At 61.5% G+C, this 14162-nt stretch overlaps 1 protein-coding gene across 1 annotated transcript; it reads left to right on the forward strand.

Annotated features, from left to right (window-relative positions):
* The first annotated feature begins 339 nt into the window (after positions 1 to 339).
* Positions 340 to 13790, forward strand: LOC126232350 (uncharacterized). The gene is made up of 3 exons (XM_049942626.1): positions 340 to 7511; positions 7619 to 12802; positions 13025 to 13790. The coding sequence occupies exons 1-3, from the start codon at positions 340 to 342 to the stop codon at positions 13788 to 13790; spliced, it is 13122 nt and encodes a 4373-aa protein (XP_049798583.1).
* The last annotated feature ends 372 nt before the right edge of the window (positions 13791 to 14162 follow it).

The raw sequence follows: 14162 nt of genomic DNA on the forward strand, positions 1-14162 counted from the left end.
CGCGCAGAATCAGCCGCGCAGAAACAGCCGCGCAGGAACAGCCGCGCAGGAACAGCCGCGCAGGAACAGCTGCACAGGAACAGCTGCGCAGGAACAGCTGCGCAGGAACAGCTGCGCAGGAACAGCTGCGCAGGAACAGCTGCGCAGGAACAGCTGCGCAGGAACAGCTGCGCAGAAACAGCGGCGCAGAAACAGCGGCGCAGAAACACTCTATAGCCTCCGGTTACAGGAGCGTACCTCCATGTTCAATGTTTTTTGGGCAGTTGAACATGTAAAGTTGAATCCCGTACGCGCGTGGTAGGATCTCTAGACCACGCGCGCGTACGGAGTTCGTCACCCATGCTGTTGCAGTGCAGTCTCATCAGAAAATCAGAAACAGCTGCGCAGAAGCGGCTGCGCAGGAACAGCTGCGCAGAAGCGGCTGCGCAGAAGCGGCTGCGCAGAAGCGGCTGCGCAGAAGCGGCTGCGCAGAAGCGGCTGCGCAGAAGCGGCTGCGCAGAAACGGCTGCGCAGAAGCGGCTGCGCAGAAGCGGCTGCGCACAAGCGGCTGCGCACAAGCGGCTGCGCACAAGCGGCTGCGCAGAAGCGGCAGCGCAGAAGCGGCTGCGCAGAAGCGGCTGCGCAGAAGCGGCTGCGCAGAAGCGGCTGCGCAGAAGCGGCTGCGCAGAAGCGGCTGCGCAGAAGCGGCTGCGCAGAAGCGCCTGCGCAGAAGCGGCTGCGCAGAAGCGGCTGCGCAGAAGCGGCTGCGCAGAAACGGCTGCGCAGAAACGGCTGCGCAGAAACGGCTGCGCAGAAACGGCTGCGCAGCAGCGGCTGCGCAGAAGCGGCTGCGCAGAAGCGGCTGCGCAGAAGCGGCTGCGCAGAAGCGGCTGCGCAGAAGCGGCTGCGCAGAAGCGGCTGCGCAGAAACAGCTGCGCAGATGCAGCTGCGCAGAAACAGCTGCGCAGAAACAGCTGCGCAGAAACAGCTGCGCAGAAACGGCTGCGCAGAAGCGGCTGCGCAGAAGCGGCTGCGCAGAAGCGGCTGCGCAGAAGCGGCTGCGCAGATGCAGCTGCGCAGAAACAGCTGCGCAGAAACAGCTGCGCAGAAACAACTGCGCAGAAGCGGCTGCGCAGAAGCGGCTGCGCAGAAGCGGCTGCGCAGAAGCGGCTGCGCAGAAGCGGCTGCGCAGAAGCGGCTGCGCAGAAGCGGCTGCGCGGAAGCGGCTGCGCGGAAGCGGCTGCGCGGAAACGGCTGCGCGGAAACGGCTGCGCGGAAACGGCTGCGCGGAAGCGGCTGCGCGGAAGCGGCTGCGCGGAAGCGGCTGCGCGGAAGCGGCTGCGCGGAAGCGGCTGCGCGGAAGCGGCTGCGCGGAAGCGGCTGCGCAGAAGCGGCTGCGCAGAAGCGGCTGCGCAGAAGCGGCTGCGCAGAAGCGGCTGCGCAGAAGCGGCTGCGCAGAAACGGCTGCGCAGAAACGGCTGCGCAGAAACGGCTGCGCAGAAACGGCTGCGCAGAAACGGCTGCGCAGAAGCGGCTGCGCAGAAGCGGCTGCGCAGAAGCAGCTGCGCAGAAGCAGCTGCGCAGAAGCAGCTGCGCAGAAGCAGCTGCGCAGAAGCAGCTGCGCAGAAGCAGCTGCGCAGAAGCAGCTGCGCAGAAGCAGCTGCGCAGAAACAGCTGCGCAGAAACAGCTGCGCAGGAACAGCTGCGCAGGAACAGCTGCGCAGGAACAGCTGCGCAGGAACAGCTGCGCAGGAACAGCTGCGCAGGAACAGCTGCGCAGGAACAGCTGCGCAGGAACAGCTGCGCAGGAACAGCTGCGCAGAAACAGCTGCGCAGGAACAGCTGCGCAGGAACAGCTGCGCAGGAACAGCTGCGCAGGAACAGCTGCGCAGAAACAGCTGCGCAGGAACAGCTGCGCAGGAACAGCTGCGCAGGAACAGCTGCGCAGGAACAGCTGCGCAGGAACAGCTGCGCAGAAACTGCTGCGCAGAAACTGCTGCGCAGAAACTGCTGCGCAGAAACTGCTGCGCAGAAACAGCTGCGCAGGAACAGCTGCGCAGGAACAGCTGCGCAGGAACAGCTGCGCAGGAACAGCTGCGCAGGAACAGCTGCGCAGAAACAACTGCGCAGAAACAGCTGCGCAGGAACAGCTGCGCAGAAACAACTGCGCAGAAACAGCTGCGCAGGAACAGCTGCGCAGAAACAGCTGCGCAGAAACAGCTGCGCAGAAACAGCTTCGCAGAAACAGCTGCGCAGAAACAGCTGCGGAGAAACAACTGCGCAGAAACAGCTGCGCAGGAACAGCTGCGCAGAAACAGCTGCGCAGAAACAGCTGCGCAGAAACAGCTGCGCAGGAACAGCTGCGCAGGAACAGCTGCGCAGAAACAGCTGCGCAGGAACAGCTGCGCAGAAACAGCTGCGCAGAAACAGCTGCGCAGAAACAGCTGCGCAGAAACAGCTGCGCAGAAACAGCTGCGCAGAAACAGCTGCGCAGAAACAGCTGCGCAGAAACAGCTGCGCAGGAACAGCTGCGCAGAAACAGCTGCGCAGGAACGGCTGCGCAGGAACGGCTGCGCAGAAACGGCTGCGCAGAAACGGCTGCGCAGAAACGGCAGCGCAGAAACGGCTGCGCAGAAACGGCTGCGCAGAAACGGCTGCGCAGAAGCAGCTGCGCAGAAGCAGCTGCGCAGAAGCAGCTGCGCAGAAGCAGCTGCGCAGAAGCAGCTGCGCAGAAGCAGCTGCGCAGAAGCAGCTGCGCGGAAGCAGCTGCGCAGAAGCAGCTGCGCAGAAGCAGCTGCGCAGAAGCAGCTGCGCAGAAACAGCTGCGCAGAAACAGCTGCGCAGGAACAGCTGCGCAGGAACAGCTGCGCAGGAACAGCTGCGCAGGAACAGCTGCGCAGGAACAGCTGCGCAGGAACAGCTGCGCAGGAACAGCTGCGCAGGAACAGCTGCGCAGGAACAGCTGCGCAGGAACAGCTGCGCAGGAACAGCTGCGCAGGAACAGCTGCGCAGGAACAGCTGCGCAGAAACAGCTGCGCTGGAACAGCTGCGCAGGAACAGCTGCGCAGGAACAGCTGCGCAGGAACAGCTGCGCAGGAACAGCTGCGCAGGAACAGCTGCGCAGAAACAGCTGCGCAGAAACAGCTGCGCAGGAACAGCTGCGCAGGAACAGCTGCGCAGGAACAGCTGCGCAGGAACAGCTGCGCAGAAACTGCTGCGCAGAAACTGCTGCGCAGAAACAGCTGCGCAGAAACAGCTGCGCAGGAACAGCTGCGCAGGAACAGCTGCGCAGGAACAGCTGCGCAGGAACAGCTGCGCAGAAACAGCTGCGCAGGAACAGCTGCGCAGAAACAGCTGCGCAGGAACAGCTGCGCAGAAACAGCTGCGCAGAAACAGCTGCGCAGAAACAACTGCGCAGAAACAACTGCGCAGAAACAGCTGCGCAGGAACAGCTGCGCAGAAACAGCTGCGCAGAAACAGCTGCGCAGAAACAGCTTCGCAGAAACAGCTGCGCAGAAACAGCTGCGCAGGAACAGCTGCGCAGGAACAGCTGCGCAGAAACAGCTGCGCAGAAACAGCTGCGCAGGAACAGCTGCGCAGGAACAGCTGCGCAGAAACAGCTGCGCAGGAACAGCTGCGCAGAAACAGCTGCGCAGAAACAGCTGCGCAGAAACAGCTGCGCAGAAACAGCTGCGCAGAAACAGCTGCGCAGAAACAGCTGCGCAGAAACAGCTGCGCAGAAACAGCTGCGCAGGAACAGCTGCGCAGAAACAGCTGCGCAGGAACAGCTGCGCAGGAACAGCTGCGCAGGAACAGCTGCGCAGGAACAGGTGCGCAGGAACAGGTGCGCAGGAACAGGTGCGGAGGAACAGGTGCGCAGGAACAGCTGCGCAGGAACAGGTGCGCAGGAACAGCTGCGCAGGAACAGCTGCGCAGGAACAGCTGCGCAGGAACAGCTGCGCAGAAACTGCTGCGCAGAAACTGCTGCGCAGAAACAGCTGCGCAGGAACAGCTGCGCAGGAACAGCTGCGCAGAAACTGCTGCGCAGAAACTGCTGCGCAGAAACTGCTGCGCAGAAACTGCTGCGCAGAAACAGCTGCGCAGGAACAGCTGCGCAGGAACAGCTGCGCAGGAACAGCTGCGCAGGAACAGCTGCGCAGGAACAGCTGCGCAGGAACAGCTGCGCAGAAACAGCTGCGCAGGAACAGCTGCGCAGAAACAGCTGCGCAGAAACAGCTGCGCAGGAACAGCTGCGCAGAAACAGCTGCGCAGGAACAGCTGCGCAGGAACGGCTGCGCAGAAACGGCTGCGCAGAAACGGCTGCGCAGAAACGGCAGCGCAGAAACGGCTGCGCAGAAACGGCTGCGCAGAAACGGCTGCGCAGAAGCAGCTGCGCAGAAGCAGCTGCGCAGAAGCAGCTGCGCAGAAGCAGCTGCGCAGAAGCAGCTGCGCAGAAGCAGCTGCGCAGAAGCAGCTGCGCAGAAGCAGCTGCGCAGAAACAGCTGCGCAGAAACAGCTGCGCAGGAACAGCTGCGCAGGAACAGCTGCGCAGGAACAGCTACGCAGGAACAGCTGCGCAGGAACAGCTGCGCAGGAACAGCTGCGCAGGAACAGCTGCGCAGGAACAGCTGCGCAGGAACAGCTGCGCAGAAACAGCTGCGCAGGAACAGCTGCGCAGAAACAGCTGCGCTGGAACAGCTGCGCAGGAACAGCTGCGCAGGAACAGCTGCGCAGGAACAGCTGCGCAGAAACAGCTGCGCAGAAACAGCTGCGCAGGAACAGCTGCGCAGGAACAGCTGCGCAGGAACAGCTGCGCAGGAACAGCTGCGCAGAAACTGCTGCGCAGAAACTGCTGCGCAGAAACAGCTGCGCAGAAACAGCTGCGCAGGAACAGCTGCGCAGGAACAGCTGCGCAGGAACAGCTGCGCAGAAACAGCTGCGCAGAAACAGCTGCGCAGAAACAGCTGCGCAGGAACAGCTGCGCAGAAACAGCTGCGCAGGAACAGCTGCGCAGAAACAACTGCGCAGAAACAACTGCGCAGAAACAGCTGCGCAGGAACAGCTGCGCAGAAACAGCTGCGCAGAAACAGCTGCGCAGAAACAGCTTCGCAGAAACAGCTGCGCAGGAACAGCTGCGCAGGAACAGCTGCGCAGGAACAGCTGCGCAGGAACAGCTGCGCAGAAACAGCTGCGCAGAAACAGCTGCGCAGGAACAGCTGCGCAGGAACAGCTGCGCAGAAACAGCTGTGCAGGAACAGCTGCGCAGAAACAGCTGCGCAGAAACAGCTGCGCAGAAACAGCTGCGCAGAAACAGCTGCGCAGAAACAGCTGCGCAGAAACAGCTGCGCAGAAACAGCTGCGCAGGAACAGCTGCGCAGAAACAGCTGCGCAGGAACAGCTGCGCAGGAACAGCTGCGCAGGAACAGGTGCGCAGGAACAGGTGCGCAGGAACAGGTGCGCAGGAACAGGTGCGGAGGAACAGGTGCGCAGGAACAGGTGCGCAGGAACAGCTGCGCAGGAACAGCTGCGCAGGAACAGCTGCGCAGGAACAGCTGCGCAGAAACTGCTGCGCAGAAACTGCTGCGCAGAAACTGCTGCGCAGAAACAGCTGCGCAGGAACAGCTGCGCAGGAACAGCTGCGCAGAAACTGCTGCGCAGAAACTGCTGCGCAGAAACTGCTGCGCAGAAACTGCTGCGCAGAAACAGCTGCGCAGGAACAGCTGCGCAGGAACAGCTGCGCAGGAACAGCTGCGCAGGAACAGCTGCGCAGGAACAGCTGCGCAGGAACAGCTGCGCAGGAACAGCTGCGCAGAAACAGCTGCGCAGAAACAGCTGCGCAGGAACAGCTGCGCAGGAACAGCTGCGCAGGAACAGCTGCGCAGGAACAGCTGCGCAGAAACTGCTGCGCAGAAACTGCTGCGCAGAAACTGCTGCGCAGAAACAGCTGCGCAGAAACAGCTGCGCAGGAACAGCTGCGCAGGAACAGCTGCGCAGGAACAGCTGCGCAGGAACAGCTGCGCAGGAACAGCTGCGCAGGAACAGCTGCGCAGAAACAGCTGCGCAGGAACAGCTGCGCAGAAACATCTGCGCAGGAACAGCTGCGCAGAAACAACTGCGCAGAAACAACTGCGCAGAAACAGCTGCGCAGAAACAGCTGCGCAGAAACAGCTTCGCAGAAACAGCTGCGCAGAAACAGCTGCGCAGGAGCAGCTGCGCAGGAACAGCTGCGCAGGAACAGCTGCGCAGGAACAGCTGCGCAGGAACAGCTGCGCAGGAACAGGTGCGCAGGAACAGGTGCGCAGGAACAGGTGCGGAGGAACAGGTGCGCAGGAACAGCTGCGCAGGAACAGGTGCGCAGGAGCAGGTGCGCAGGAACAGCTGCGCAGGAACAGCTGCGCAGGAACAGCTGCGCAGGAACAGGTGCGCAGGAACAGGTGCGCAGGAACAGGTGCGCAGGAACAGCTGCGCAGAAACAGCTGCGCAGAAACAGCTGCGCAGAAACAGCTGCGCAGAAACAGCTGCGCAGAAACAGCTGCGCAGAAACAGCTGCGCAGTAACAGCTGCGCAGAAACAGCTGCGCAGAAACAGCTGCGCAGAAACAGCTCCGCAGAAACAGCTGCGCAGAGACAGCTGCGCAGAGACAGCTGCGCAGAGACATCTGCGCAGTTACAGCTGCGCAGAAACAGCTGCGCAGAAACAGCTGCGCAGAAACAGCTGCGCAGAAACAGCTGCGCAGAAACAGCTGCGCAGAAACAGCTGCGCAGAAACAGCTGCGCAGAAATAGCTGCGCAGAAACAGATGCGAAGAAACAGCTGCGCAGAAACAGCTGCGCAGAAACAGCTGCGCAGAAACAGCGGCGCAGAAACAGCGGCGCAGAAACAGCTGCGCAGGAACAGCTGCGCAGGAACAGCTGCGCAGAAACAGCTGCGCAGAAACAGCTGCGCAGGAACAGCTGCGCAGAAACAGCTGCGCAGAAACAGCTGCGCAGAAACAGCTGCGCAGAAACAGCTGCGCAGGAACAGCTGCGCAGGAACAGCTGCGCAGAAACAGCTGCGCAGAAACAGCTGCGCAGAAACAGCTGCGCAGAAACAGCTTCGCAGAAACAGCTGCGCAGGAACAGCTACGCAGAAACAGCTGCGCAGAAACAGCTGCGCAGAAACAGCTGCGCAGAAACAGCTGCGCAGAAACAGCTGCGCAGAAACAGCTGCGCAGAAACAGCTGCGCAGAAACAGCTGCGCAGAGACAGCTGCGCAGAGACAGCTGCGCAGAAACAGCTGCGAAGAAACAGCTGCGCAGAAACAGCTGCGCAGAAACAGCTGCGCAGAAAAAGCTGCGCAGAAACAGCTGCGCAGAAACAGCTGCGCAGAAACAGCTGCGCAGAAACAGCTGCGCAGAAACAGCTGCGCAGAAACAGCTGCGCAGAAACAGCTGCGCAGAAACAGCGGCGCAGAAACAGCGGCGCAGAAACACTCTATAGCCTCCGGTTACAGGAGCGTACCTCCATGTTCAATGTTTTTTGGGCAGTTGAACATGTAAAGTTGAATCCCGTACGCGCGTGGTAGGATCTCTAGGCCACGCGCGCGTACGGAGTTCGTCACCCATGCTGTTGCAGTGAGTCTCATCAGAAAATCAGAAACAGCTGCGCGGAGACGGCTGCGCAGAAGCGGCTGCGCGGAAGCGGCTGCGCGGAAACGGCTGCGCGGAAACGGCTGCGCGGAAACGGCTGCGCGGAAACGGCTGCGCGAGAACAGCTGCGCGAGAACAGGTGCGCGGGAACAGCTGCGCGGGAACAGCTGCGCAGGAACAGCTGCGCAGGAACAGCTGCGCAGGAACAGCTGCGCAGGAACAGGTGCGCAAAAACAGGTGCGCAGGAACAGGTGCGCAGGAACAGCTGCGCAGGAACAGCTGCGCAGAAACAGCTGCGCAGAAACAGCTGCGCAGAAACAGCTTCGCAGAAACGGCTGCGCTGGAACGGCTGCGCAGAAACGGCTGCGCAGAAACGGCTGCGCAGAAACGGCTGCGCAGAAACGGCTGCGCAGAAACGGCTGCGCAGAAACGGCTGCGCAGAAACGGCTGCGCAGAAAAGGCTGCGCAGAAACGGCTGCGCAGAAACAGCTGCGCAGAAACAGCTGCGCAGAAGCAGCTGCGCAGAAGCAGCTGCGCAGAAGCAGCTGCGCAGAGGCAGCTGCGCAGAAGCAGCTGCGCAGAAGCAGCTGCGCAGAAGCAGCTGCGCAGAAGCAGCTGCGCAGAAGCAGCTGCGCAGAAGCAGCTGCGCAGAAGCAGCTGCGCAGAAGCAGCTGCGCAGAAGCAGCTGCGCAGAGGCAGCTGCGCAGAGGCAGCTGCGCAGAAGCAGCTGCGCAGAAGCAGCTGCGCAGAAGCAGCTGCGCAGAAGCAGCTGCGCAGAAGCAGCTGCGCAGAAACAGCTGCGCAGAAACAGCTGCGCAGATACAGCTGCGCAGATACAGCTGCGCAGAAACAGCTGCGCAGAAACAGCTGCGCAGAAACAGCTGCGCAGGAACAGCTGCGCAGGAACAGCTGCGCAGGAACAGCTGCGCAGGAACAGCTGCGCAGGAACAGCTGCGCAGGAACAGCTGCGCAGGAACAGCTGCGCAGGAACAGCTGCGCAGGAACAGCTGCGCAGGAACAGCTGCGCAGGAACAGCTGCGCAGGTACAGCTGCGCAGGAACAGCTGCGCAGGAACAGCTGCGCAGAAACAGCTGCGCAGGAACAGCTGCGCAGGAACAGCTGCGCAGGAACAGCTGCGCAGGAACAGCTGCGCAGGTACAACTGCGCAGGAACAGCTGCGCAGAAACAGCTGCGCAGAAACAGCTGCGCAGAAACAGCTGCGCAGAAACAGCTGCGCAGAAACAGCTGCGCAGGAACAGCTGCGCAGAAACAGCTGCGCAGGAACAGCTGCGCAGGAACAGCTGCGCAGGAACAGCTGCGCAGGAACAGGTGCGCAGGAACAGGTGCGCAGGAACAGGTGCGGAGGAACAGGTGCGCAGGAACAGCTGCGCAGGAACAGGTGCGCAGGAACAGCTGCGCAGGAACAGCTGCGCAGGAACAGCTGCGCAGGAACAGCTGCGCAGAAACTGCTGCGCAGAAACTGCTGCGCAGAAACAGCTGCGCAGAAACAGCTGCGCAGGAACAGCTGCGCAGGAACAGCTGCGCAGAAACTGCTGCGCAGAAACTGCTGCGCAGAAACTGCTGCGCAGAAACTGCTGCGCAGAAACTGCTGCGCAGAAACAGCTGCGCAGGAACAGCTGCGCAGGAACAGCTGCGCAGGAACAGCTGCGCAGAAACAGCTGCGCAGGAACAGCTGCGCAGGAACAGCTGCGCAGGAACAGCTGCGCAGGAACAGCTGCGCAGAAACAGCTGCGCAGGAACAGCTGCGCAGAAACAGCTGCGCAGAAACTGCTGCGCAGAAACAGCTGCGCAGAAACAGCTGCGCAGAAACAGCTGCGCAGGAACAGCTGCGCAGAAACAGCTGCGCAGGAACAGCTGCGCAGGAACAGCTGCGCAGGAACAGCTGCGCAGGAACAGGTGCGCAGGAACAGGTGCGCAGGAACAGGTGCGGAGGAACAGGTGCGCAGGAACAGCTGCGCAGGAACAGGTGCGCAGGAACAGCTGCGCAGGAACAGCTGCGCAGGAACAGCTGCGCAGGAACAGCTGCGCAGAAACTGCTGCGCAGAAACTGCTGCGCAGAAACTGCTGCGCAGAAACAGCTGCGCAGGAACAGCTGCGCAGGAACAGCTGCGCAGAAACTGCTGCGCAGAAACTGCTGCGCAGAAACTGCTGCGCAGAAACTGCTGCGCAGAAACAGCTGCGCAGGAACAGCTGCGCAGGAACAGCTGCGCAGGAACAGCTGCGCAGGAACAGTTGCGCAGGAGCAGCTGCGCAGGAACAGCTGCGCAGGAACAGCTGCGCAGAAACAGCTGCGCAGGAACAGCTGCGCAGAAACAGCTGCGCAGAAACAGCTGCGCAGGAACAGCTGCGCAGGAACAGCTGCGCAGGAACAGCTGCGCAGGAACAGCTGCGCAGAAACAGCTGCGCAGAAACAGCTGCGCAGAAACAGCTGCGCAGGAACAGCTGCGCAGGAACAGCTGCGCAGGAACAGCTGCGCAGGAACAGCTGCGCAGAAACTGCTGCGCAGAAACTGCTGCGCAGAAACAGCTGCGCAGAAACAGCTGCGCAGGAACAGCTGCGCAGAAACAGCTGCGCAGAAACAGCTGCGCAGAAACAGCTTCGCAGAAACAGCTGCGCAGAAACAGCTGCGCAGAAACAGCTGCGCAGGAACAGCTGCGCAGAAACAGCTGCGCAGAAACAGCTGCGCAGGAACAGCTGCGCAGGAACAGCTGCGCAGGAACAGCTGCGCAGAAACAGCTGCGCAGGAACAGCTGCGCAGAAACAGCTGCGCAGGAACAGCTGCGCAGGAACAGCTGCGCAGGAACAGCTGCGCAGGAACAGCTGCGCAGGAACAGCTGCGCAGGAACAGCTGCGCAGAAACAGCTGCGCAGAAACAGCTGCGCAGAAACAGCTGCGCAGAAACAGCTGCGCAGAAACAGCTGCGCAGGAACAGCTGCGCAGGAACAGCTGCGCAGGAACAGCTGCGCAGGAACAGCTGCGCAGGAACAGCTGCGCAGGAACAGCTGCGCAGGTACAGCTGCGCAGGAACAGCTGCGCAGGAACAGCTGCGCAGGAACAGCTGCGCAGGAACAGCTGCGCAGGTACAGCTGCGCAGGAACAGTTGCGCAGGAGCAGCTGCGCAGGAACAGCTGCGCAGGAACAGCTGCGCAGAAACAGCTGCGCAGGAACAGCTGCGCAGAAACAGCTGCGCAGAAACAGCTGCGCAGGAACAGCTGCGCAGGAACAGCTGCGCAGGAGCAGCTGTGCAGGAACAGCTGCGCAGGAACAGCTGCGCAGAAACAGCTGCGCAGAAACAGCTGCGCAGAAACAGCTGCGCGGGAACAGCTGCGCAGGAACAGCTGCGCAGGAACAGCTGTGCAGGAACAGCTGCGCAGGAACAGCTGTGCAGAAACTGCTGCGCAGAAACTGCTGCGCAGAAACAGCTGCGCAGAAACAGCTGCGCAGGAACAGCTGCGCAGGAACAGCTGCGCAGGAACAGCTGCGCAGGAACAGCTGCGCAGGAACAGCTGCGCAGGAACAGCTGCGCAGGAACAGCTGCGCTGGAACAGCTGCGCAGAAACAGCTGCGCAGGAACAGCTGCGCAGAAACAGCTGCGCAGGAACAGCTGCGCAGAAACAACTGCGCAGAAACAACTGCGCAGAAACAGCTGCGCAGAAACAGCTGCGCAGAAACAGCTGCGCAGAAACAGCTTCGCAGAAACAGCTGCGCAGAAACAGCTGCGCAGAAACAGCTGCGCAGGAACAGCTGCGCAGAAACAGCTGCGCAGAAACAGCTGCGCAGAAACAGCTGCGCAGAAACAGCTGCGCAGAAACAGCTGCGCAGAAACAGCTGCGCAGAAACAGCTGCGCAGGAACAGCTGCGCAGAAACAGCTGCGCAGGAGCAGCTGCGCATGAACAGCTGCGCAGGAACAGCTGCGCAGGAACAGCTGCGCAGGAACAGCTGCGCAGGAACAGGTGCGCAGGAACAGGTGCGCAGGAACAGGTGCGGAGGAACAGGTGCGCAGGAACAGCTGCGCAGGAACAGGTGCGCAGGAGCAGGTGCGCAGGAACAGCTGCGCAGGAACAGCTGCGCAGGAACAGGTGCGCAGGAACAGGTGCGCAGGAACAGGTGCGCAGGAACAGGTGCGCAGGAACAGGTGCGCAGGAACAGGTGCGCAGAAACAGCTGCGCAGAAACAGCTGCGCAGAAACAGCTGCGCAGAAACAGCTGCGCAGAAACAGCTGCGCAGAAACAGCTGTGCAGAAACAGCTGCGCAGAAACAGCTGCGCAGAAACAGCTCCGCAGAAACAGCTGCGCAGAGACAGCTGCGCAGAGACAGCTGCGCAGAGACATCTGCGCAGTTACAGCTGCGCATAAACAGCTGCGCAGAAACAGCTGCGCAGAAACAGCTGCGCAGAAACAGCTGCGCAGAAACAGCTGCGCAGAAACAGCTGCGCAGAAACAGCTGCGCAGAAACAGCTGCGCAGAAACAGATGCGAAGAAACAGCTGCGCAGAAACAGCTGCGCAGAAACAGCGGCGCAGAAACAGCGGCGCAGAAACAGCTGCGCAGGAACAGCTGCGCAGGAACAGCTGCGCAGAAACAGCTGCGCAGAAACAGCTGCGCAGGAACAGCTGCGCAGAAACAGCTGCGCAGAAACAGCTGCGCAGAAACAGCTGCGCAGGAACAGCTGCGCAGGAACAGCTGCGCAGAAACAGCTGCGCAGAAACAGCTGCGCAGAAACAGCTGCGCAGAAACAGCTGCGCAGAAACAGCTGCGCAGGAACAGCTACGCAGAAACAGCTGCGCAGAAACAGCTGCGCAGAAACAGCTGCGCAGAAACAGCTGCGCAGAAACAGCTGCGCAGAAACAGCTGCGCAGAAACAGCTGCGCAGAAACAGCTGCGCAGAGACAGCTGCGCAGAAACAGCTGCGAAGAAACAGGTTCGCAGAAACAGCTGCGCAGAAACAGCTGCGCAGAAAAAGCTGCGCAGAAACAGCTGCGCAGAAACAGCTGCGCAGAAACAGCTGCGCAGAAACAGCTGCGCAGAAACAGCTGCGCAGAAACAGCTGCGCAGAAACAGCGGCGCAGAAACAGCGGCGCAGAAACACTCTATAGCCTCCGGTTACAGGAGCGTACCTCCATGTTCAATGTTTTTTGGGCAGTTGAACATGTAAAGTTGAATCCCGTACGCGCGTGGTAGGATCTCTAGACCACGCGCGCGTACGGAGTTCGTCACCCATGCTGTTGCAGTGAAGTCTCATCAGAAAATCAGAAACAGCTGCGCGGAGACGGCTGCGCAGAAGCGGCTGCGCGGAAGCGGCTGCGCGGAAACGGCTGCGCGGAAACGGCTGCGCGGAAACGGCTGCGCGGAAACGGCTGCGCGAGAACAGCTGCGCGAGAATAGGTGCGCGGGAACAGCTGCGCAGGAACAGCTGCGCAGGAACAGCTGCGCAGGAACAGCTGCGCAAAAACAGGTGCGCAGGAACAGCTGCGCAGGAACAGCTGCGCAGGAACAGCTGCGCAGAAACAGCTGCGCAGGAACAGCTGCGCAGAAACAGCTGCGCAGAAACAGCTGCGCAGAAACAGCTTCGCAGAAACAGCTGCGCAGGAACAGCTGCGCAGAAACAGCTGCGCAGGAACAGCTGCGCAGGAACAGCTGCGCAGAAACAGCTGCGCAGAAACAGCTGCGCAGGAACAGCTGCGCAGAAACAGCTGCGCAGAAACAGCTGCGCAGGAACAGCTGCGCAGAAACAGCTGCGCAGAAGCAGCTGCGCAGAAGCAGCTGCGCAGAAGCAGCTGCGCAGAAGCAGCTGCGCAGAAGCAGCTGCGCAGAAACAGCTGCGCAGAAACAGCTGCGCAGATACAGCTGCGCAGATACAGCTGCGCTGAAACAGCTGCGCAGAAACAGCTGCGCAGAAACAGCTGCGCAGAAACAGCTGCGCAGGAACAGCTGCGCAGGAACAGCTGCGCAGGAACAGCTGCGCAGGAACAGCTGCGCAGGAACAGCTGCGCAGGAACAGCTGCGCAGGAACAGCTGCGCAGGAACAGCTGCGCAGGAACAGCTGCGCAGGAACAGCTGCGCAGGAACAGCTGCGCAGAAACAGCTGCGCAGAAACAGCTGCGCAGAAACAGCTGCGCAGGAACAGCTGCGCAGGAACAGCTGCGCAGGAACAGCTGCGCATGAACAGCTGCGCAGGAACAGCTGCGCAGGAACAGCTGCGCAGGAACAGCTGCGCAGGTACAGCTGCGCAGGAACAGCTGCGCAGGAACAGCTGCGCAGGAACAGCTGCGCAGGAACAGCTGCGCAGGAACAGCTGCGCAGGTACAGCTGCGCAGGAACAGCTGCGCAGGAACAGCTGCGCAGGAACAGCTGCGCAGAAACAGCTGCGCAGGAACAGCTGCGCAGAAACAGCTGCGCAGAAACAGCTGCGCAGGAACAGCTGCGCAGGAACAGCTGCGCAGGAACAGCTGCGCAGGAACAGCTGCGCAGGAACAGCTGCGCAGGAACAGCTGCGCAGAAACAGCTGCGCAGAAACAGCTGCGCAGGAACAGCTGC

Source organism: Schistocerca nitens, unplaced genomic scaffold (assembly GCF_023898315.1).
Source record: "Schistocerca nitens isolate TAMUIC-IGC-003100 unplaced genomic scaffold, iqSchNite1.1 HiC_scaffold_468, whole genome shotgun sequence".
Lineage (NCBI taxonomy): Eukaryota > Metazoa > Arthropoda > Insecta > Orthoptera > Acrididae > Schistocerca > Schistocerca nitens.